The sequence below is a fragment of the Camelus ferus genome, chromosome 23 (genome assembly GCF_009834535.1).
Source record: "Camelus ferus isolate YT-003-E chromosome 23, BCGSAC_Cfer_1.0, whole genome shotgun sequence".
Lineage (NCBI taxonomy): Eukaryota > Metazoa > Chordata > Mammalia > Artiodactyla > Camelidae > Camelus > Camelus ferus.
In genome coordinates, this window is record NC_045718.1 from 31,718,578 (window position 1) to 31,740,551 (window position 21,974).

The 21,974-nt window shown below is 47.7% G+C and overlaps 1 protein-coding gene across 7 annotated transcripts in view; it reads left to right on the top strand.

Annotated features, from left to right (window-relative positions):
* The first annotated feature begins 221 nt into the window (after nucleotides 1-221).
* SUSD4 (sushi domain containing 4) overlaps nucleotides 222-21,974 on the top strand; it is a 109,442-nt gene continuing 87,689 nt past the window's right edge. For 2 of the 7 annotated variants that reach the window (XM_032466630.1, XM_032466631.1), the window contains exons 1-3: nucleotides 223-512; nucleotides 1,097-1,279; nucleotides 4,373-4,500. In XM_032466630.1, the coding sequence (XP_032322521.1) occupies nucleotides 496-512; nucleotides 1,097-1,279; nucleotides 4,373-4,500 (328 nt within the window). In that variant the 5' untranslated portion in view covers nucleotides 223-495. Of the gene's footprint in view, nucleotides 513-1,096; nucleotides 1,280-4,372; nucleotides 4,501-21,974 lie in introns of all 7 variants that reach the window. The other 5 variants (XM_032466629.1, XM_032466632.1, XM_032466633.1 and 2 more) reach the window with 5 other exon arrangements.

Sequence of the window (21,974 nt, forward strand, 5' to 3'; positions counted from 1 at the left end):
ACTAGGCGCCCCGCGCCCAGACAGGTGCAGGCGCGCGGGCTTCCCATTGGTCGCGGCAGAGGCGGCAGCGGGCCCCTTCCCCCTCCCCGCGCTCGCCGGGCCCCTTTCTCCTCCGCGGCTCCGGCTGGGTCTGCGGAGGCGCGTGCCCGTGCGCGCGCCCGGGGCCGAGCGCCTCCGCCCCGCCTCCGCCCCCTCCCTCTTTCCGCGCCGCCGCCGCCGCGCGCTGTTGAGCTCAGGTAGCGGGCGCGCGGGCGCCGCCTCGGGGGCGCGCGGCCGGGCTGCCGTCCTTCCCCCCAACCCCACGCACCCGTCGGCTCCGGGAGCCTGGGGAGGGAGAGCGCAGGCGGGGGGAGCTGGAGCCGGGGGCCTCCGCCGCAGCCGCCGCCGCTGCTGAGGCTTCTGTCTCGCTCGCTCGCGCAGTGGCGGCAGCAGAGGTCGCGCACAGATGCGGGTTAGACTGGCGGGGGGAGGAGGCGGAGGAGGGAAGGAAGCTGCATGCATGAGACCCACAGGTAAGACCGCGAGCCCAGGAAGGGGCTTTCCATCTCGGGGAGGTGCGCGCAGGCCGAAGAGGGGGAGTTGCTGCCTGGTTCTGCTCCCCGTGGGAGGAATTTTTTTGACAGCGCAGAGAAATCTCATTGGGGACTGGGCAGTAGGACCCATCCCGATCCTGGGGGGAAACCAGAGAAGTAGCTGGGGGGATCCGATGCCACATCATGAGATTCCTAAGAGTGAAATGTATAGGCCTAGGGAAAAGTGTTTTTTCAGCCCCCAGAGGCTTAGAAGGCTTTAGACTTTCCTGTCGTGGTCACAGCCACTGAATCCCAGGGACCGGCGCAGAGCCAATGTGCGCTAACCCCTGCCCTCCCTCCCCTCCTCCATCCCTCCCGCACGCGCAGCATCCCGCGGCGGCTGTTACTCAGTGTACCCCGCACTGGGGGGAAGCGGGGGCATCTCGCCGTGGGAAAGGGGGCGGGGGAGGGACGGGGATGGAGCCGCGGAAGCCGAGGTTCCCGGTCCCAGGGCGGAGGATGGGGCTCGTGGCCCCCGGAGCCCCGGCAGCCTGGGGTATTGTCGTGTTCGCTCCTGGTTGCAGACTCTTGCAAGCCGGATGCCCACTGTGGATGAAAGATGTATCATGGAATGAACCCGAGCAATGGAGATGGATTTCTAGAGCAGCAGCAGCAGCAGCAGCAGCCCCAGTCCCCCCAGAGACTCTTGGCTGTGATCCTGTGGTTTCAGCTGGCGCTGTGCTTCGGCCCTGCACAGCTCACGGGTGGTGAGTGACCTCGCTGTGACGGGGAGGGCCTGGGACGGCCGGGAGGGGGAGCCTGGCTGGCAGGACAGCCCTGCCACTCCCCCCACTGTACACTCAGAGTTCTGGGGTACCTGAGAATCCGAGGAACCCCTGTGTCCCCGCCTGATACCACCCTTCTTCAAAACCCCTGGAGTTCCCAGAAAATTCCTCTGTGGCGCCTGCACAGACTCACACACCCACATTCTGTCTGGAGCTTCCTACCAGCCCCCGGGCCTGGCTTCTCTGAAGGAAAGACAATAAGCCTGGCCCATTATTTTCACTTTGGCCAAAAGAGAGAGAGAGAAAGAAAGCGGTGTATTTGTGGTTAACTTGTGTGCCTGTGGACCTTTGACCCTTGTCTGTGCCCTCAGCAGGCAGAGGTCAGGTTTCAGCTTCTGGATTTAGGCAAGAATTGCAAGAACCACCTTTGTGAATGTGAAGGGCCTGGAAACGTGGCCAGACTGGCTGAAGGACAGATTTATTTGAAAGTTAACTTTCTCTTGCCTTGGGAGGCAGTGTGTTCAGGCATGCCCGTGCATGTTGGGGCTGGCAAGGCGATGCGGAGGTTTTTCTTCAGATGTGTTTCTGGAGGATTGCTTGGATTATCCAGGTCTGATTTACAGAGGAGTAAAGTCGATGCTTTTCTGTGAAGTGGAGGTTAGCTGAAATAAAATTGATCAGCCTCAGTCCCCATAGGCAGCTAATCTCTAACCTACTGGGTTCAGGGGGAGGGGGCTATCTTTTGGTTGTGGTAGAGGAAGACGGATGTGTTTCTGTCTGAATTTCAGAGCCTAAGAGTCTTCCTGCCTTCACAGCTCATTGCTGTCCATTCTAGATTTTCTGTGAGAGCTTGCTGATATTGGACATATTAAAAGGACAGAATCATGTTTCTGGAGCTGAGAAACTGTTAATACATAAATAAATTATAATTGGTGGAAAGGCAGGTATTGACTGATATAAATAAGGCATTTTAGTGTTTTAAATATTGCTGTTTTGGAGAATTCAAATGTGAAGATGGAAAAAAATGAGTGAAAAATTAGCAGAAGTTGGGGAGGGGAGTACCAGGTTGGGCTTTAACACAGAGTAATCAATAACTGAGTCGTTGCACTTAGAGGTCTGAAAGCTGCCTGGAGTCTGAAGGAGCTTCCTGTGCTGTGCACATCTGTCGAAATTAGTAAGAAAATGCTTGCTTTGGATGGACCTGGTTTTGGTTTTTTTTTTTTTTTCTTTGACAAGGGTTAACGTTTTTTGGTACTCTTATTTTTGTAGAAATGTCTCTGAGACAGGTGTCTTCTTCATAGGTCAAGGTCAACTGGGATGCCAGGCCAACACCTGTGTGGCCTGCCAGGGCTCTGGTCACAGCCTCTGTCTGACTGTGGGCTTTAGCTCCACTTGAAGGGTGAGTGGGAACTGGTGGGCAGGACAGCCTTGAGCAGGGCCGGGTCATTACCTTCTGTCTTTTCTCTTCTCTTGTCTCCAGTTCTAGCTGTCATTTCCTCAAGTCAGGTCCACGTGATTCTCCAGCCTCTCAGTTCGTTTCTCTGATGTAGGTGACAAGTTAATCAGGGTTCATGTATGTGTGTCTTGACTGTTGTTATTGGAAGTGTGAGGTCTGAGCACAGCCTGGATTTGAAGGCTGGACCCTTGGTTCTGCTATTTGTGTTTACAGAACATCCCGCCTTACAGACCTCAGAGCTCAGCACACAGCACGGCCCCTTTAGCCTCATGTCAGTCATCTGTGTGGTTGTGCAACATGACTTTTACCCCTCTCTTCTGAGGGGTGAAGATGTCAACAAAAAGATTCAGAGCCTGGAGGAAGAAGGTGGGAGTAGGGTCATCTGTCACCTCTCCCCTTCAGCATTTTTCTGAGTTCCCACATGCTGCAGAAAGACTAGCCATCAGCGAGTGTCATCTGGTACTCTCTCAGGCTGAGAGTGTGATTTTTAGAAGATGATTTATCATTTCAAAATTCTTCCAAGAATGAAGAGTTTAGGTGGAAAAGCATGTTGGGGAATGCTCTATGGAGTTCACTATACAGAGATTTCTTTCTTAGGAAAAGAGTCCACTTGGAAGCTCCAGGATGGTGATAAAAGCAAACTCATCTTAATTTTAGACTAGTGCTTCTAAAATTTTAATGTGCATCCGAATCACCTGGAATCTTGCTAAAAGGCAGATTCTGGTTCAGTTGGTCCGGGATGGGCCTGAGAGTCTGCATTTCCAACAAGCTCACAAGTGATGCAGTTGCTCCTGGCCCAAGGACCACACTTTGATTAGCAATGCTTTCGATTAAGGCATTCCTTAAAATTAGTTGATTTTGACTCCAGACTTTCTGCCATCTCTCTCAAATACCCAAATACAAATGGCCTGTCTCATCCAAGTATCTTTAAGGCGAGATGCAGAGCTGAAACTCAGTCCCCACAGAGTGCTGTCTTGTTTTTTTTTTTCAACCATAAAAGGTGCATATTTAATGGACACTGTTCTGAAATGTGGATTTTCATTTCTGATTGCTTTCAGTGGAAAAGGAATGCCACAATAGCAAGATATAATAGTCTCAGGTAGAAGGGGGGAGGGGGGAAATGCACCCAATATAAGAACACAGAAAACACCCTGAGCTAGAAAGGGAGAAATTGAGAAAATGATCAGATGTAGAACACAATCAAAAAAGAAATGCTTTGTCCTAGAAAGCCAGGGATGCAATTCAGTTCTTGGAGCCCTGGGAGAGCTCTAATGAGCCTGAGTTGACCTGAGGTGACTTTTGGATGGCTCTTTTCAGGTTGTTATTTGTAAATTAGGAAAAAGGGCCCACATCTGGGGCCACTAAGACCATATACCCTGAGAGGACAAGCATCAGGTTTATAGGGAGAGGCAGAACCCCACTGTGTGTAGAATCTGCATGGAGCACAGCTTCCGTTACTTCTCTCCTCCTCCATCTCAGTATGTGTTCCCGGAGATGCTATTTGGGTATCTGAGGTCTGCCTGGAGTGGTCCACCCAGGGTTAGAGGAAGAGAGCTAGGAGTTTGCTTTATAAATCCATCCTTGGAAGCGAACTCGTTAACACATCCTTATATTATCAGGAGCACCGGCCAAGCTCTGCCACTTGATGGCTTTGGGGTCTTGGACCTTGGAAGCCTCAGTTTCTTCATCCATAAAATGAGGATGATGCTCCCTGACTTTTGGGTTTGCTGTGACGGATGGAAGTCAGGTAGGTGCTCAGTGAATGTAGACACTACTAGTTGGGGGGGGGGGCGCTGACCAATCTGTAATCTTCTCAGCCTTTGCTTGATTCATTCAGTAAATACTGAGTGCCTGTCCCCACCCTGTGCTGAGCCCTGCTGTTTATAATGCTCTCTTTACCTAGAACAACCCTTCCTCACTCTCTGTTTTTTGCCCAATGAACAAATTTCTCTTTATGACCCAACTTAAACTGCCATAATCTCTTTCATATTTCATTTCTCCCCTGCACTAGGTGTAATCCTTTACCATCCACTAGACCATAAGCCCGTCGAAGGCAAGAACCTTGACTTTGTTTTCATGCCCCAGGCACCCAGCCCAGCATCTACCACACAGAAGATGTTCAGCTAATGTTGGTTGACAGAGAGAAAAAAGATTCCCAGATTCTGCCCCTCCATACAGAAAATAATTACCACGGGTGGTTAGAAAAGTTGCAAAAGTTTCATAGTTGAGGCCATTTCCATTCGGAGGAGGTCTGGGAGGTTGCAGGAAAACTCAGGAAAGGTTCTAGAGAAGAAGTGGCACGTGGGATGAGATCCGAGGGAGGCAGTGGTTGGAGCATCTCTGGGGAGAGACATCTTATATAGAGATGGGGAGGGGGTTACGTGATTGAACTGTTCAGGGAGGGAGAACAGTCTTGTTAGTCTAGAACATGGTACACCTGCAGGGAACCAGTAGGTAAGGAGGACAAGTACATTGGAACCCTCTCGTAAGTGTCCTTAGAAGCCCCATGGAGGATTCTGAACGTCACCCCACAGGCAGTGGGAGCTACTGAAGGGTTTCGAGCAGGAGTGTGATCACCTGAGCTGTGCTCCTTTTCCTTTCTCTGCTTCCAAGTCTCTGACCTGGGGCACTGCCAGACGGGCTGTGCAGTTGACTTAAGCTCCCTGTGGTCTTCTTGGGCCATGTGGCCATGGCACTGAGCTGTGTGCCAGCAGGCAGGAACAAATGCTCTCTGATTTAGAGGTGCCAGTCTCTTGGAGTTTTGCTGAGAAAGATTTCTTACATGGCAGAGTGTAAGCTTTTCCTGCAATGCTAGGTCTAAAAGCCATGATTTCAAACTGTACTTAATTCGATCTGTAAACAAAAGTCCCAAGTCCTCCAACTATAAAGCATGTTTCTTCAGCGAAAGTCCCTCTAATATAAGCAGCATGGAAACTCTTGATTTATCCATGAGGTGAACTCTGAAAGCTTTTGGAGACACAAGAAGGATTTCATACAGCAAGCAGCAAATCTCTCATTGCAGGGACCTTGAAGTGGCAAGTTGGAGAGAGAATCAGGGGTTCTTTAATTCCCGAGAGTAATGAAGAGCGTAGGTGAAGATTGCTCTCCAGTAAACACTGATGAGATACGGGGAGAAAAGCACCCACATGATTCTGCTCCTGGTGTCAGAGGCATATTTCAAAAACTTCCAAAAGGCTAGAGCCTTGCCCTTGGCTGGGAAGCCCTGGTGCAGCTTAAAAGTGCCCTGCATTCTTTATATGGGTGGCTGGTCAAGTTCAGCCTCTGCCTTAAATAGCTACGTGGCTTTGGAAAAGTTGTGTAAATTCTCCTTAGCTCAATTCCTTCCATGCCACTAACTTTCTTTAATTCTGTGATTATAGGAATTTGATGGGTTCTGAGCTCTGGGTAAAGCCAGCTCTCTTTTTCCCATCTATCCATCCATCTTTTGTGAGTGTCTGTTGTAGGCCCTGGGGATACACAGATAAGGCAACGTGGTCCTTGCTCCTGAGGAAACGTACAAGTAGGGGTTTGTTTTCTTCTCAAAAGTTTGAATGGAGAAACTTGCATCAAGCTTATTTTTTTCCATATAAAATTTTTAATTCAATTTAAAATTTAGTGTTATTTATTGATACTGATGAGGAAGATGATTTTTCCAGACTTCTTTTATCCCTGTCTTATTTTGCAAGCTCATTTGGTGTTTGATCATTGAAATAACCACACATAGCAACAACAGTATGTCTAAATAGGTCCTTGGGATCATTGCCTCTGAATTGCGGGAAAGAATGGGGCAGAAAAATAGGTTTTCTAATTTGTTTGTAAACACAAAACCGACCACGACACTTAGGAGAGATGCATCAGATGTGTATTCTCACGCATCAGATATAGCATTTTGTGGATTTATTTGTCCATCCTCACAGGAGCAACCTGTTCAACTGTTGCTAACCATGAAAGACTGGAAAAAGATGGGACAAGTTTTACACTGGCCAACATCTGAGTGATTGATAAAAATTTGTCAATTGTTATAATAATACTAATCACAAACCTGACAGTGCTTTCTGCCAATGCTGATCTGCACACTTACATATATTAACTCATTTAATCCTCATAACAGCTTCACGAGGTAGGTACTATTATTGCTCAGGGTCATCCAGTTAGTTAATGAGGCATGGTGACCCAGATTATCCTTTTAATTGCAAACTTTCTTCATAGGCATGGAGATCCTAACCTTTAATAATTTTTTTCTTTTTATTATATTTCAACCCAAATATTTCTCTCTAAGCCACAATTATCAATTTTTTTGGGAACTTTGGCCCTCTCCACTCTGATATAAGGAAACTTTTTTTTTTTAAATTGAAGTAGAGTTGATTTACAATGGTATATTAGTTTCAAATGTACAACATAGTGATTTGATTTTTTTAGGTTATAATTCATTTAAAGTTATTATTAAACATTGGTTATATCACCTGTGCTGTACATTACATCCTTGTGTCTTAATTATTCTGTACCTAGTCGTTTGTACCTCTTAATCCCCTTCCCCTATCTTGCCCTTCTCTGCAGCAGTAACCACTAGTTTGTTCTCTGTATCTGTGAGTCAGTTTCTGTTTTGTTAAGTTCATTTGTTTGTTTTATTTTTTAGATTCCACGTGTAAGTGGAAACGTACAGTATTTGTCTTTCTCTGTCTCACTTACATCACTAAGCACAATACATTCCACGTTTATCCATGTTGTCGCAAAGGGCAAAGTTTCATTCTTTTTTATGGCCGAGTAATAGTCCATTGTGTGTGTGTGTGTGTGTGTGTGTGTGTGTGTGTGTGTGTACCACATCTTCTTTATCTAGTCACCTGTTGATGGACACTTTGGTTGCTTCCATATCTTGGCTATTATAAATAGTGCTGCTGTGAACTTGGGGGTGCATATATCTTTTCAAATTAGTACTTTCATTTTCTTTGGATATATACCCAGGAGTGGAATTGCTGGATCATATGGTAGTTTTATTTTTTATTTTTTGAGGAAATGCCATACTGTTTTCCATAGTGGCTGCACCAGTTTACATTCCCATCAACAATGTACCAAGGCTTCCTTTTCTCTACATCTTTGCCAACATTTATTGTTTGTTGCCTTTTTGGTGACAGCTATGCTGACAGATGTGAGGTGATACCTCACTGTGGTTTTGATTTGCATTTCTAGGGGCACTCATCTGTGTTGTGACTCAAAAGCAGAAAATATACAAGCAAATCAGCAACAACACCAAACCCCACAACCCGAGACAAAGTGAGGGGCACGGCACCTGAGCCTTGAGCGCCAGAGGGAGGGAGGGAAGGGGCCAGCAACCCACGAACCTGTCAGGATGTTTTATCTCAATTTCTGTCTCTTTGTGGCTGTCTGAGGAAGGGGGTCGGAATGACACATGCTCTGAGTTTTACCTGCCCCAATGAGCAAAAGGTAAAAAAACAAATGACTGGTCTCTAGGCCTCTGCTAGTGACTGTCAGACCATCACACCCTCTCCTGTTTGTTCCCAGTGTGATGGCCTTCCTTGGGGGGGTCCTTTTCCACGCTGTGTGGTCAAGCACTAATAATAACTTTAGCTAATACGTGCTTGAAGTGTTAGAGTTTGCAAGATGTTTTTACATGTATCACCACTTTTAATTTTCTTAACAACCCAGTAAGATGAAGAAGAGATTTGATATTTTCCTTCCTTTTTTTTTTTTTAAATTTGAAGAAACATTCTCTGGGAGGTTGATCTCCTACAAATAGTCAGACAGAGACAGATCAACAGCCAGGCCTATTGGTCAAGACATTCCTCTTTGTCATTCAGGGCCAGCCTTTAAACTATCTTTTCAGTTGTGCGATGTAGATGATGATCTAGTTAGTATATTTCCAAAGATCAAAGAAAAATTATATATGAGAATCGTGAGCATGACTTAAGAGTTCCTTCAAAGTGGTTAACTTTGAAGTAAGAATAAGGTTCGGTAGTTTATGAGATCTGAGAGTTGCTTACACTGCTGTCCAGGAAACTGAGTTTGATGGTATGAGCTAAGATACTAACTTTTAGGGGAGAATATTTCTTTTTCTTTAAGAAAAAGACTTGTGTACTACTCTCAGGCAGAAGAAATTATCCACTCAAGAAGAAAAACAAATAAATAATTAAGTTGCTCACAAACTGGAATTAGAGGTGCATTTTAAAATAACTTCTTAACTGAGAGTATTGTAATTGCTGTATTCATCTTAAGGTAAACCGGGAGCATCCGAGAAGTACAACAAAATATTTCTTGACATTATTTGGAAATGACAGTGAACTTGGGAGCAGCATGGCGGGTGAAGCTCCCTCACTCCAATGTGGAGTGAAGGCACAGCCCCTCTCCCAGAAGGGCAGGGACCGCGGGCAGACACAGGCGTGAGCGCGCCCAGTGAGCGCCTGGTCTCCAGGAATGGATTTTTATTCTTAGAGGTGAGAGAGGAGTCGCTGAACCCAGTAACCTTGATCAATAATCATTTCATCATTGTCCCAATAAATTGACCTTCTCAAGAGAGGATGAGTAAGGTTTTTTTTGGCAATGACTGTTCAACCTGGTTATCTCATGTTTCTGTTTGAAATTGTGACTTTTATGTCCTGGAATGACCAGCGTGGGAGCAGAGCTGAACAAAGTGGGTCACTCATGTTCTATATACCTTTTTCTCAGAGTAACAGAATACAAAAAGACCTTATTTCTTTGGTTTGATTGCGCTTGTAAAAGATATATGTGATTGAATTGGGAGAACCAGCAAGAGAATGGTTCTTTCAAGAAGGAAAGAAAATCCATTCTTACAGTGGATTCTTTAAAATCTGGATTTGTACAGAGTTGTGGTTGATCTAGCTGGTTTCCAAATTCAGATCCTTACTACGTAGAAGAATCTTTTGGACTTAACTTAAAAGTCAGAAGATTCTGATTCTTTCCAGGCGAGAAACAACAGGATCAGCTTGCTGTGTAGAAATTCGATAGGTTTAGAGGGTTGATCCTGAGAGAGGCTCTCAATTGTTCTGTTAGCCTGCTTCTGTTAGCTGGGCCTCAATGTTAGAATCTGACCCAAGGATGCATTTTCGCAGTATCTCCTGGCAGTCGCATCCGCAACTTTGAGTGGTAATGGGACAGCATATACACGATGGCTGATTGGGGCCACCTCTGTGTTTAAGTTATATTTAAACAAAAGGGGGAAATAATCTTTTAGGAAATTTGCAGTTCCTCTGGCGTAGAACAGTCTAGCTCTAAATCACTATTTGGCTTTCAAAAGGCTTGCCCAGATTTTTCCATTGGATTGTAGGTGGTGGACCAGATTTTTTCCTCTCACCCGTCTGTTCATGTCATTGTTTTGTGGATGGGAGGTGCTCATTTGCTGGTGATAATGACTTGGTGGCTATGTCTTAATTTCTTGGGGAAAAGAGCTGGAGAGGTATGAGGTCCAGTGGAAGGTACACAGGATCAGTTTTCCTTGCTACTGTCACCAGCTGCCTCAGCCATAGTATCCTGATTGCTGCCCCAGTTTCATTATCTGTGAAAGGGGGGATAGCACGTGGGCCATCTGCCTCCCCTGGTTGTGAGAATCAAATGCATTAATAGGAAGAGGTGTAACTATAACCATCTGAGGCATCAAGCATCATCACCAACAAACTGATAATGAATAAAGAAGACATTGTGCTGGGATTAGCCCTACCAAGAGCTTCCTTTGTTTTGAAGGAATATAGTGTAATTAATACATAGTAACACCCAGAAGCACAGGCTGAGACAGGTGTGGTATTGAAATCACTAGGTGGTCACCAGCCTTGGCCTCAGTGTAGAACTCACTGTCATGACACCTATGGCAGGTCCTGTAGTGGAGATTTATCCTGGGGACTCTAGGGGAGGGGGAGGATCAGGGACGGCTTACCAAAGACGGTGACACTTGAGCTAAGTCTTGAACAATGAAATAATTTTACAGACAGAAAATGTGTTGAGAGGTGCTTTTTTTTTCAAGAGAAAAGGAGGGGATAACATCAGCAGCTACTCAGAATCAGAAAGAATATGTACCAAAGACAAGGAATAGCCCCGGCAGCCTTAGGAAAGGGCAAATCAATTGAGAAAAGGCAAGAAAGGAGGCTGGACAAGCAGGTTGGACCCCCACATGCCCAGCTAACTACAGTGTGTAGGAATTTGAACACTGTGGTCAACTAACTAGTAGCCTACAGAATATGTCTCCAGGGGCACGACATGATTGGATCTTTGTTTTAGAAAATAGTTTTTTAAGAATGTGGAAGGTGGAGGAGAGAGAGACCTTTACTCATGAAGCGTTTACTGTGCCTCTACCAGTGACTTGGTGCAGGATCGAGGTGAGGAGCAAAACAGCCCCGCCCTCGGGGAACTTGTACTCCAGTGGGACCAGAGGATGCACTGAGGCCAGACGGCTGGTGGAGGTGGGGATGGAGGAAGAGGAAGCGCTGTTAGGGGAGCCCTGGCAGCGGTGGTTTGGAGGGAAGCAATGAGTTCAGTTTGGAAGAGGAGGCTTGCGTTGCCTGCAGGACATCCATTTAGGCACCATCTGTCCATCAGGCAGTTGAGAACGCGGCAAGGTGCTCAGGAGAGGGATTGGAGCTGGAGTGTGCATCACCTACCTGGGAAGGGCGGCTAGAGCAGTGGGAGGGCGCTGGCTTTTCTAGGAAGAGAGTGTAGAAGAGGGTTTGAGGAGGAAGCCCAGGAAACAGCCACATTTAAATGTCAAGAGGAGAAGACAGTAAGAAGGGTGAGAAGTTCTGCGGATGATCAGTATTGGTAATAATAATAAAATGATGACAACAACAACAGAACTTAATTCTGACTGTTGACTGCCCATTCTGTGTGGGTGCAAGAGGTTGATTCTTAGGTTATTTTTTGGATGATGTTTAAGTACTTTGAATTCTGGATGCCCATGCCCACTGGACAGAGAGGAGATCAGGGCTGGCCAGGAGGAAGGCTCTGTCTGGGAGGGTGGAGAATCAGCAGAGATATTTGAGGTTTGACTGCAGAACAGTCACAGTATTTTCCCTCCTTCATTGGAAAGACAAAGCTAACCTGCTGACAAGAGTTGGACAGGGTCACTAGGTGGCACAGATCGTTTGGCGGCCCTATTCTCTGGTCCTTCCCGGGCTGCAGTGAATCGTTAAAGGTGCGATTGTCAGAGAGTGATCCTCTGTCACCCCAGAGTGTGACCGGCTCTGTCACCTCTGAAGCAAGTCACTTAACCTCTCCGTGCTTCGGTTTCTTCCTCTATAAATTGGGGGCCATGTTCTCCTACGTTTCTCAGTCGGGGTGGGATGTACAGGTGTGGAGGAGGCAGGGTCAGAAGACAAGATGTTTTATAAATATGAAACAGTGACGATTGCCAATCTAGAAGGAGACTTCTCTCCGCTGTGCCTGGGGCCATTTTTGCCTTTCGCTTTCCTAAATCTGGAAGGAAGATGCTTTGCACATCATGGAAACACCTCCCCACGCGTGGGTCTCGACCTCCGTGAAAGCTCATTTTGTGCGGACATGATGTCAGGCAGCTGGAGGAGCTCTTTTGCTGCAAAATGAGACGTTCCAATCTGTGCTGGGGCCCTGCTGCCTGCGTGTTCAGTGCATAGTCGCGTTTGAAGATGGAGAAGGTCCTTGTGCCAACGAGAGGAACTTCTCAATAGCTGTTGGCCCAAACCCAGAGAGAGGGCCCCTTTTGTGTGCTCACAGACGCCCAGGAGAAAGAAATTAAACACGTGAGGCAGGCAAGTGATTCACTAAAGGTGCCTCAGAGGTCCAGTAGGGAAGTGGGGGCTCTGTGTGTGTCCCTCCCTGCTTTCCCCTTTTCCTGCATGGCACTTCTGCTGCTGAAAGTGTCTGGGCACACTGGGCCAGCATCTTCGGGCTCAGGTAGGACAGTGGGATGAACTGGGAGCTGCATCTGGATGCAGAGAATCACTAAGGGCTTTATCCACGTTGAATGCCGTCTCTTACCTCCAGCTGCATGCTGCCTCTAATTCCTGAGAATCTCTTTATAGCTTTGCAGGTGGGATGCTGCTTTTGGGTGTCTGTGGGCTGGAAACCTTGGGATTCATTATCCTTAGTGGGAATGCCCGGAATCCCGTTTGCAATGCAGCCTCCGAGCCCCGCAGGGTAGGGGTGGGGGGCTGTTAGCCCCCTAGGGCCCCTCGCTGCAGCCTGCTCTCAGGTCCCCAGCTGTCCGCAACCCTGGGATGCTGGGGCCTGATGTGGAAAAGGAGTCTTTTAAAGGACAGCCTGATCAATGGGTTTTGAATTAATAGAAGAGGGTCCTGCAAGGTTTTATGAGGTAGCCGGGCATTTATCCCCTGAGAGCGGCTTTGCTGAAAATCTGCCTTGTAGTTTTCATTTACATGGTAATGAGCCCAGCGTTTGCCCTTTGTCACCTCCAGATGAAGGAAGACCCAGTCCTTTAGGGGCTCCCCAAGCACAGAGCATCTCAAGCTGGTGGGGAACCTGCCCTGCCTCTGGGAGACTCACCTTTGCGCCCTGGGCGGAGAACCGCAGCCACACAGGGCAGATTCCTGAGAGGCTGTTGCTGCTGCTGCTGTTACAATTGTTCTCTCAGTTTCCTCCGTGCATTTCGGTTACCGGAGGCTTTAATCAAAAGCAGAGCCAGGGACTGGTCTCTACCTCTACTTTGCTGCACCGGTTGTATGCACCTCACCTCCCACGCACCTCGGTCTTCTAATACTTGGCATTTTCTCTAGGACCCGCTGTGTCGATGTTGTTACTAAACTGGGTCATGTTCTCGGTGATGTGGCGGAAGCTAACTTCTGCAGAAATGCAAGAGACTGCAGCAAGCCCGTTTCTCCTGGGGCCTTCAGTTTACACTTAACCTCTATTTTTTCAGTATCGTTCCTAGGGGAAGGGCCACATGTAAAGTTGCTCTCATCAAGCTGAAAAGCTAGATGACCACCTATTCATTAAGAGTTCCAGAAGAAAGATGATGCACCCAAGATGGCCCGTTGACCTGGAAAAACAAGGGTGGGACAAAATTCAGAGCAGATCTACTGAACCTGTTTGCTCTGCCACCACCGCCACGGTGCTGCCTCCTCCAGCTGGCTTTAGGCAGCCGTTCCTGGGCCTGGAATGTTCTTGTCCATTCCCTTTCCCTGAAGAGACAGCTTACATCTCCCTTCCACACCTTCAGGGACCTCTTGGATGGTCCCTGGCTTCCTTAGCTCTGAGAATCCTCTCTGTTGTCAGAACTCTGGGAGCCCTAGCACCACAGGCTGTTGAGCTAGGGAGGACCATGGAGATGGTGGGTCCAGGGATTTACGTGGAGCCCCTCGACTCCCCAAAGGGTTTACCTGGATGCAGTGGACACTGAGGGGACCTGGTGGAGCAAGCCACCCTGGGGCCCCCACCTGCTTCCACCCAAGTGTGCACCTGCTTTCCGTGGCTGTGCCTCCTCTTATCCTGTCACCAGCCTGTGAAAACACGGCACCCAGTCCAGTCTCGTCATCCTAAGGAGGAGGAAAAAGAAGGTCTCTGTCACCTATGTGGCACTTTGAGTCACGAAGGACAAGGGTTCGGGAGACAGATCCCTGGGATTGAGTTCCAGCTCTACAGCTTGGTTGCTTTATATGTGGGGCAAACTACTGCCTTGGTCTCCTCATCTGTGAAATGGGGAGAATAAAACCCATGGCATAGAACTGTGATGAGGAGTAGGGAGGTTAATACACGGACAGCCCAGAGAACAGTGCCTGGCTGCTGGTGAGATTTCAGCAAGTTTTGACCATTAGTCTCATCATTATCTTCATCATTATTACTTGTTTTGTTTTTACTTATAAAAGCTCCTGAAAGCTAGGCTCCACAGCTGATTCGTCTTCTTTCCCCTGACCGTGCTCTGCGTGTTCTAGATGCTCAGCAAACATGTGTCTACTGACTAACGAATGTACCAAGGGCCCAGACAATAATTCCTAACTCAGACGTCGCAGCTCGATTGCAGATTCCTCGAGGGCTGGCACCAGGCTTTCTCCTCGGTGATCTCTCAAAGTCCAACAGATGTGGCAAATCCCAGACCCACACCTACAGCCGGGTCGGACTCTGCAGCCAGGGCCGGCTAAGGTTCGAGTAAAAGATGTTGTTGATTTGAGCTTTTTATTGTTTCTAAACTCTGTCCTCTCTCTTGCATCTGACATCTGGGCAGGTGGCAGCGACAGCTGCAGGAATTGGCTGGAGGGACATGGAGAGGGTTGATGTCTGGCTTTGCCTTGAACCCTGCTCCTCCCTCCGCGAGTGACAGCACCTGGACATTCTGAGTTTTCCATGGATGGTCTGAGTTTTCCACTTTCTCTGATCTCAGGGGGTTAAAACATGGCTTTGAGAGCCTAAGGGTGAGAAAGTGAGGAGGTCTTTCCAGCCTCTGATTTCCATCCACTCTTAGGTTTACTCAACAGGAATTTATTAAGCACTTACTATGTGCAAGGACCACAGTAGGTACTGAGATTAGAATAAACAGGAATAAGATACAGTGTCAGCCCTCTAGGAGCGTGTGTCTCCGTGTTGATACTGTCATCAGTCTGCTTGAGCTGCCATAACCGCAGACCAGGGGGCTTAAACAACAGAAATTTATCTTCTCACGGCTCTGGAGGCTGGAAGTCCAAGATCAGGGTGCCAGCAGCGTTGATTTCTAGTGAGGGCTCTCTTCCAGACTTGCAGATCACCGCCCTCTGGCTGTGTCCTCACGTGACTCATCCTTGGTTTGTGTGCATGGAGGGAGAGAGGGGAAGGAGAGGGAGCACTCTGGTGTCTCTTCTTATAAAGACACCAATCTCACTGGATCAGGGCCCCTCCCTTCTGACCTCATTTACCCGTAGTTACCTCCTTATTGGCCCTGTGTCCACATAGAATCGCTTTGGGGTTTAGGGCTTCAAGATATGAATTTGGGGGGACACAATTCAGCCTTAGCAGATATCAAAGGAAGACAAATGTTAATTCTGATAAAAAGATACTGTGAGGATCCAGATCTCTTAGCCAGGGGGAGATCAGGGAAGGCTTCCATGAGGGGACGATAGCAGAGCTGAGTTCTGAAGGAATAATGGCAATTAGATGCAGAAAGGGAGAAAGATGAAATATGAGCAAAAGTGTAGCCATGTGAACCTGCCTCTGTGTGTGTGTTTCTGTGTTTAGGGGGCTACAAGTCATTCATTTTACCTATGCATGTATCTCATTAAGTCATTCACCAGACATTTCTTAAGGTTTGCTCTACACAGACAGACCACATGCAGACCCTGACGGTGGAGTCCAGAGGTGATCTGGAAGCTCAAATTTGCAGAGTTTCCCAAATTACAGGGCCGTAACGATCGCTCTAACCAAATCAACCTACTGCTGGACACTCCCATTATTGCATTACAGCACCAGCCACTGAAAAATCAATTGCCAGTGGCTCCCCAGGCCACCCAGCGGGCCCACCCCTGGTTTAGGTCAGGTAAATATTGGATTGTTATGTGGAGTTAGCCTGCAGAGAAGTGACGGGTTGACACGTATGGTTACAGGAAGCTATCTTTGATGGTGTTTTTAAGTCCTTGCGAAGGTGTCTGTTATGGACCAATTTCTTCTCTCCTAGTCAAAACATTTCCTTTGGTCTTTTTTTTCCCCCTCTTCTTCTTCTTCTGATATTTGAAGTTGAAACAAATGGAACAGCTGAAGGGTTTGTGAGTCCAGATGTGGTTGTGGACTATGTTAAGGAGCCTGTGTCATGAGACCCTAAGTCCTTTTCATTCAAGAGGAGGGATCGTCTGGACCAACAGAGATGGCAGCGCCAAGCCCGCGGAGGCCTGGCTCCCCTTACCCTCTGTGCCCAGCACAGCCTGGGAGTCGTAGCCTTCTGCCCCTGGACCAGCTTGCAGAGGTGCGGGAACCGCCCCCACCCCCGCTGCTGCCCAGGTGTGAAGGCTGGTGTGTGCATTTCTCTGGAAAGGGTCTGGAGCTTTTCACAGATCCTCAGGTGGCTTCGTTACCTGAAAGGCTTAAAAAAAAAAATCACAGGCTCAGAACAAAGTGTGTAGAGTGAGTCTGTGGCCGAGCTACTGAAGGAGATCATGCAGAAAAGGAGGCGGTTTTCAAGGGCTTGGCAAATGAATTTTCCTATTTATGGATTAGCAGCAGTAGGACGGGAGGGCCCTGGGGGCTGCCTTCATTGCTGGGGTGGAGACGAAAGCCCAGAGCTGGGAGTGAGTTGTGGGTGCCACAGCTGGCTAGGAGCACAGCTGGGACCAGGACCACGGTCTCTTCTCTCTGCTGGGGCTTTTCTGTGACATCATTCACCATCCTTCAGACACCTGGGGATTCTAACAACTGGACCCACCTTTTGAGGGTTATTTGGATTAAATGAGAGAATACACAGGAGAGTGCTTGTAACTAATCCTGGTCGGAAACATAGAATGTGAATGCCAGCCAGGATGAATTGCTTCTGCCATCCCTTGACCCCCGCCCCCCAACCTCATTCTCTGTAAATTCCCTTAAGCCCTTTTTCAGTAGGTTCTTCCCCTCTGTTTGGGGGTAGTGGGTTTCATATGCTTATGAGCTGTTAAATGCTTCTTTTAAATTTCCCTCTGATACATTTAGAGTTTGAGGGGACACTCAGATCAGCCTTGCACTTTTTTTGTAGAATTTAAATATACTGTTGTCCTTCAGACTTCACCTCCTTGGGAAGATCAGTCTGTGTGCCCAGCCTCTGTTTCCTCCTCTGTCCACATGCCTGAGTCTCCCTGGGCTGCGGCGGGGGTCCAGTCCCCCTGAGGCTTGGCCCGGGACAGTGGTGGTCAGCTGCCCGGGGCTGGTGTGACAGGTTCCTTTCTGATGAGGGCTCAGTTTTCATTTCCAGTAGCACGCTAGGGGATGTTTTCTCCGGGGAACAGAGGCCCAAACTCTCAGGCCTGTTTGGGCAGCACGTTGATGCCCAGAGCCCATTGCTTCTCAAACACTCTGTAGCGTGAATTGTTTTCTTTGAGCCCGGCTCACTCATGCCAAAATTCAGGAGCGGTGTAATGAGGAGCCCTTCCTTGCACACTGAGACCATCACACTTGTGAGCATGAACTGTGACGTTTGACTATCTACATCTTAGTACGGTGGAACCATCCAAGCCAGCACAGAGGCAAAACTACAATGAAGCAGTTGATGATTTGTGTGAGAATATTAATTCAGCACTTAACATACTAAAAAAAAAAAAAAAGTGGAGAAATGGTGTGCTTAAGACCTTATAATGAAGAATGAAAAGTTTGAAAACTTCTCCCTTACAAATATACATTAGCAAGGATATCCAGCTCAGTACAGTGGAATTTGACTATACTTGGTCCTCCATACCCGTGGGTTCTTCATCGGCAGATTCAACTAACTGCAGATCGAAAATATTTGAAAAAATTTCCAGAAAGTCCCCAAAAGCAAAACTTGAATTAGCTGCATACTGACAACTACTAACATAGCATTTACATTGTATTTATGACTATTAACATGGCATTTGCATTGTATTAGATACTACAAGTAATCTAGAGATTATTTAACATATACAAGAGGATGTATGTAGGTTATATGCAAATACTGTGCCATTTTATATAAGGGACTTGAGCATCTGTGGGTTTTGGTATCCTCAGGGGTCTCAGAACGAATCCTCCAAGGAAACCAAAGGACAACTGTATTTTTGTGCCTTAAAATGCTTGTCTCAGACAAAGAATCGTAGTATTATAAAATAGTGTCTTAGATCAATTATTTCATTTATACATTCAAATTAGAATTACTGACTATGTGAAGGGATATATCCCATGTTCTGTAGAGTGATCCCCTAAGACAGGAATTCTGCCCCTGAGGGTTGAGAAGTACTTAGTTGGGAAATAATTCTATTACCTGTACTTGTGGCAGAAGAAGGTATGTGTTGAATGCATAATTGTAGCATTGTGGGCTCTGGGAGTGGGAAAGATGGCTTCTAGCTTGTTTGACGAGGGAAAGATTTGTAACAGAGATGACATTTGAGGTAGGCTTGAAAGCTGTGTACAGTTTCATCAGAAGGAACTGGAGAGCAGAGGATTTTAGAAGAAAAAGCCATACATAGGCATTGCCGTGGGCAGGTATAAGGTGTGTTCACTGCCATATAAGAACTCACTATGGCCTGAAAGGAGAGCATGATTTGGAAATATACAAGCAATAAGGCAGGAAACATAGTAGCCATATTATTAATAATGGTAATAATCATGGCTAATGTTTGTCAATTACTTGCTTCATGCCGGGCAATTTTAAGAGCTTTACATATATTAACTCATGCAACCTTATGAGTTAGGTACCATTTTCATCCCCATTTTCAGGCAAGCAACCACACAGAGAGAGAGTAAAGGACAGGCCCAAGGTCCTAGAATTAGGAAGGGGTAGGGCTCGGGTCCAATCCAAGCCATCTGGCCCTGGAGCCCTGGGTCTCCACCACTCTAGACTCACTGTCTCCAGGCCAGGGGCACTCAGCCATGGGAGCCTCAGATGTCAGACCAAGGATGAATCTGTCAGCTGCCCCATCTGCTTTTCCTCTTTAGACCCTCTTCCCCAGTACACCTTGAACTCCAGCTGAAAGGTGGTTGAGCCCAAAACCTCAAGGGAAAGGAAGTCATAAATAGGAAACATAATTCCCTAATCTCTTGAGAACCATTTCCTCCCTAAGGACTCACTGGGAGGACACGGGTGAGCCACCTGGGAGTTTCTGAAAGGAGCAGAGTGTTTGAGCCGTGCTTTAGGGCCCTGGTTCTCAACTGGGGCGATTTTGTCCCCCAGGGGACATTTGGCAAGTGTTTGGAGACATTTTTGGTTGTCATGACTGCAAGGGGTGGGAGTGGAGGGTGGGTGCTACTGGCATCTAGGGGGTAGAGACCAGGAATGCTGCCGAACATCTTATAATTCACAGGCACCCCCCATGGCAGAGAAGTACGCAGCCCAAGCTGTCCACGGGGCTGAGGTTGAGAAGCTCCGCTCCGGGTGGCTAGTCTGGCTGTGGTTGAGGTAGGCAAGGCTGCAGGGTGGGCGTGGAGGCAGGCAACAGGGACAAGGTTTCAGGGGAGGGGTAAGAAAGGCCCAGAGGAGGCACTGGTGGCAGGGGTGGGAGGGGAGAGAAAGCCGGGAGGACCTTTCAAAGGATGGATTCAAGATGCTAGAAGAGGAGACCAAGGAAGAAATTGCAGCCAGAGGTTTCTAGTGTGGGTGTCAGAGAGAAGAGTGGAATCATTAACTGTAATGGAGATGTCAGGGAGAAAAGCTTATTTTAGAGAGACGATGAGTTTGGTCTTAAGATATTTAAATTTTGACATGCAGGTGGATTGCCCAGCAGGCATTTGAGAGTGAGGATGGAGAGAGAGGAGGTGGGGTTATACATGCAGATTTGGGAGTCATCTTACATGAAGCAGTGAATTATCATCGGTGTTCAGTTGTCTAGAGACTGAGGGACAGGGGGCCTGTGGGTGACTCCCCCGGGGGCTGGGGGAAGGGAGGGAGAGTCAGGAGGCCTGCGTTTGAGTCCCAGCCCCATCTCTGAGATGGCTAGGGGACCAGGATAGTGGAGTGTTACAAATCAGGGACAAGAGTGTTTAGGGAGGGGGCGGTCAGCATCGTGAAACTCTGCTGATGGGGAGGGGATCTGTGAGAAGGAACAGCAGCCCCTGTGTTGGGAGCTGGTTCCTGGCTCTGGGGCAGCAGCTCATGACTGGCCAGTGAGCACTCCTTCCATGTAAGTTGGCCTCACTAATATTATTATTATTTTACAGTGAGTGACAGAAGTTATGCCTATGTGGACTTAATAGTCAATTACTGGTCTCATCTTTTCCCCCTTAAAGTACGAGAGAAAAGCTGCAGCAGAAGAGAGAGGAGAAGAGGGATGGATGGGTGAGGACTGGGAGGGGAGACAACAGAGGGGGCATCAGGAGTGTTTCTGCAGAGTCTATTTTCCTTCTTACCCCCAGGCTCCAGGCCTTGAACATGAGGAATAGTGCTAAATGGTCTAAACTCAGGCAAGTTGTCCAGACAGACTCGAGGAAGCAAGCTGCCTGCCTTCCCTGAGTACATGGCAAACAGACTCCTCCTGGACCGCAAGACACGCCCGCTTGGTTTGAGAGCTTAGCCCAGGAGAGCGTGTCCAGCCGCAAATAGGAGATGTCCATCCTGATTAAACGGGGCTCGGGGAACGTGAAGTGTGATCGTGGGTTTGTCTGTTGATGGAGTCTGAGTCTCACTGGGACTGAAACATGCCCAGCCCACACCAGTAAGGAGAGCCAACATTGTCCTTGGTGGCCCTTCGAGGGGAGGCTCTTCTCGGGGATGAACAGTTCTTGAGCAATTACCTCAGTCTATTAAGTGTAGGCTGTCTCCATCCTTACCTGCAAATAAGCAGGCCAATTTTATTCTCAAGAAAGAAAGCCCCAGGAAAGGGTGATGTCAGCACAGCCTTACTGTGCCTGCCAGACCAGTGCGGTACTTGAACTCCCACGAAATTTATTTTTCAGTTGTACGAGACCCTCGCCTGAGAAGCTGGGTCCCATCTCCATCAGTCCCCTGACCTTTGGCAGCACAGTTTTTACGTCCCTGGGTCTTCCTTATGTCACACACCACGTATACTGAACACAAAAATATGCCCATCTCTTTGAAATAGTGTAAGAATGATCTTTCTGTTCAGTATTAAAACTTGCAAATGCCCCTGTGTCCATTTCATTAGGTGGTCAGTCCGTCCACATATATTCACTGAGTAGGCATAGTTCTCAAGGCTCAGTGCAGACAGATTTCCCATTTTAATTGTTCTTGGGATTCTGCCTGTTTAGTGGAAATCTGAGTTTTTCTTTTGGGGGGATGTGGGGAGGTAATTAGGTTAATTTATTGATATATTTATTTTAATGGAGGTACTGGGGATTGAACCCAGGACCTAGTGCATGCTAAGCATATACTCTACCACTGAGCTATCCCCCAACCCTGAGGTTTTCTTAAAGTGTGGTGTGCTCTTATGTTTAGTTTTTATTTTCTGAAGACAGGTAATCTAGGGCTTGGAAGTGGCTAAACAGAGTTCTACACAGTGCCTTGGAGCTAGGCTATGTTCTCTTTCTTTCTGTTGGTAGAAATAAAGGTGAGGAGGTGGCAAAAGAGGGGAGGGGAGGACATTTGGAAGGGGACACTCACAGTGGCTCCTGTAGGATTCACACAGGACTCCATGGGTTGGAGAGGAAAACCATAGCTAG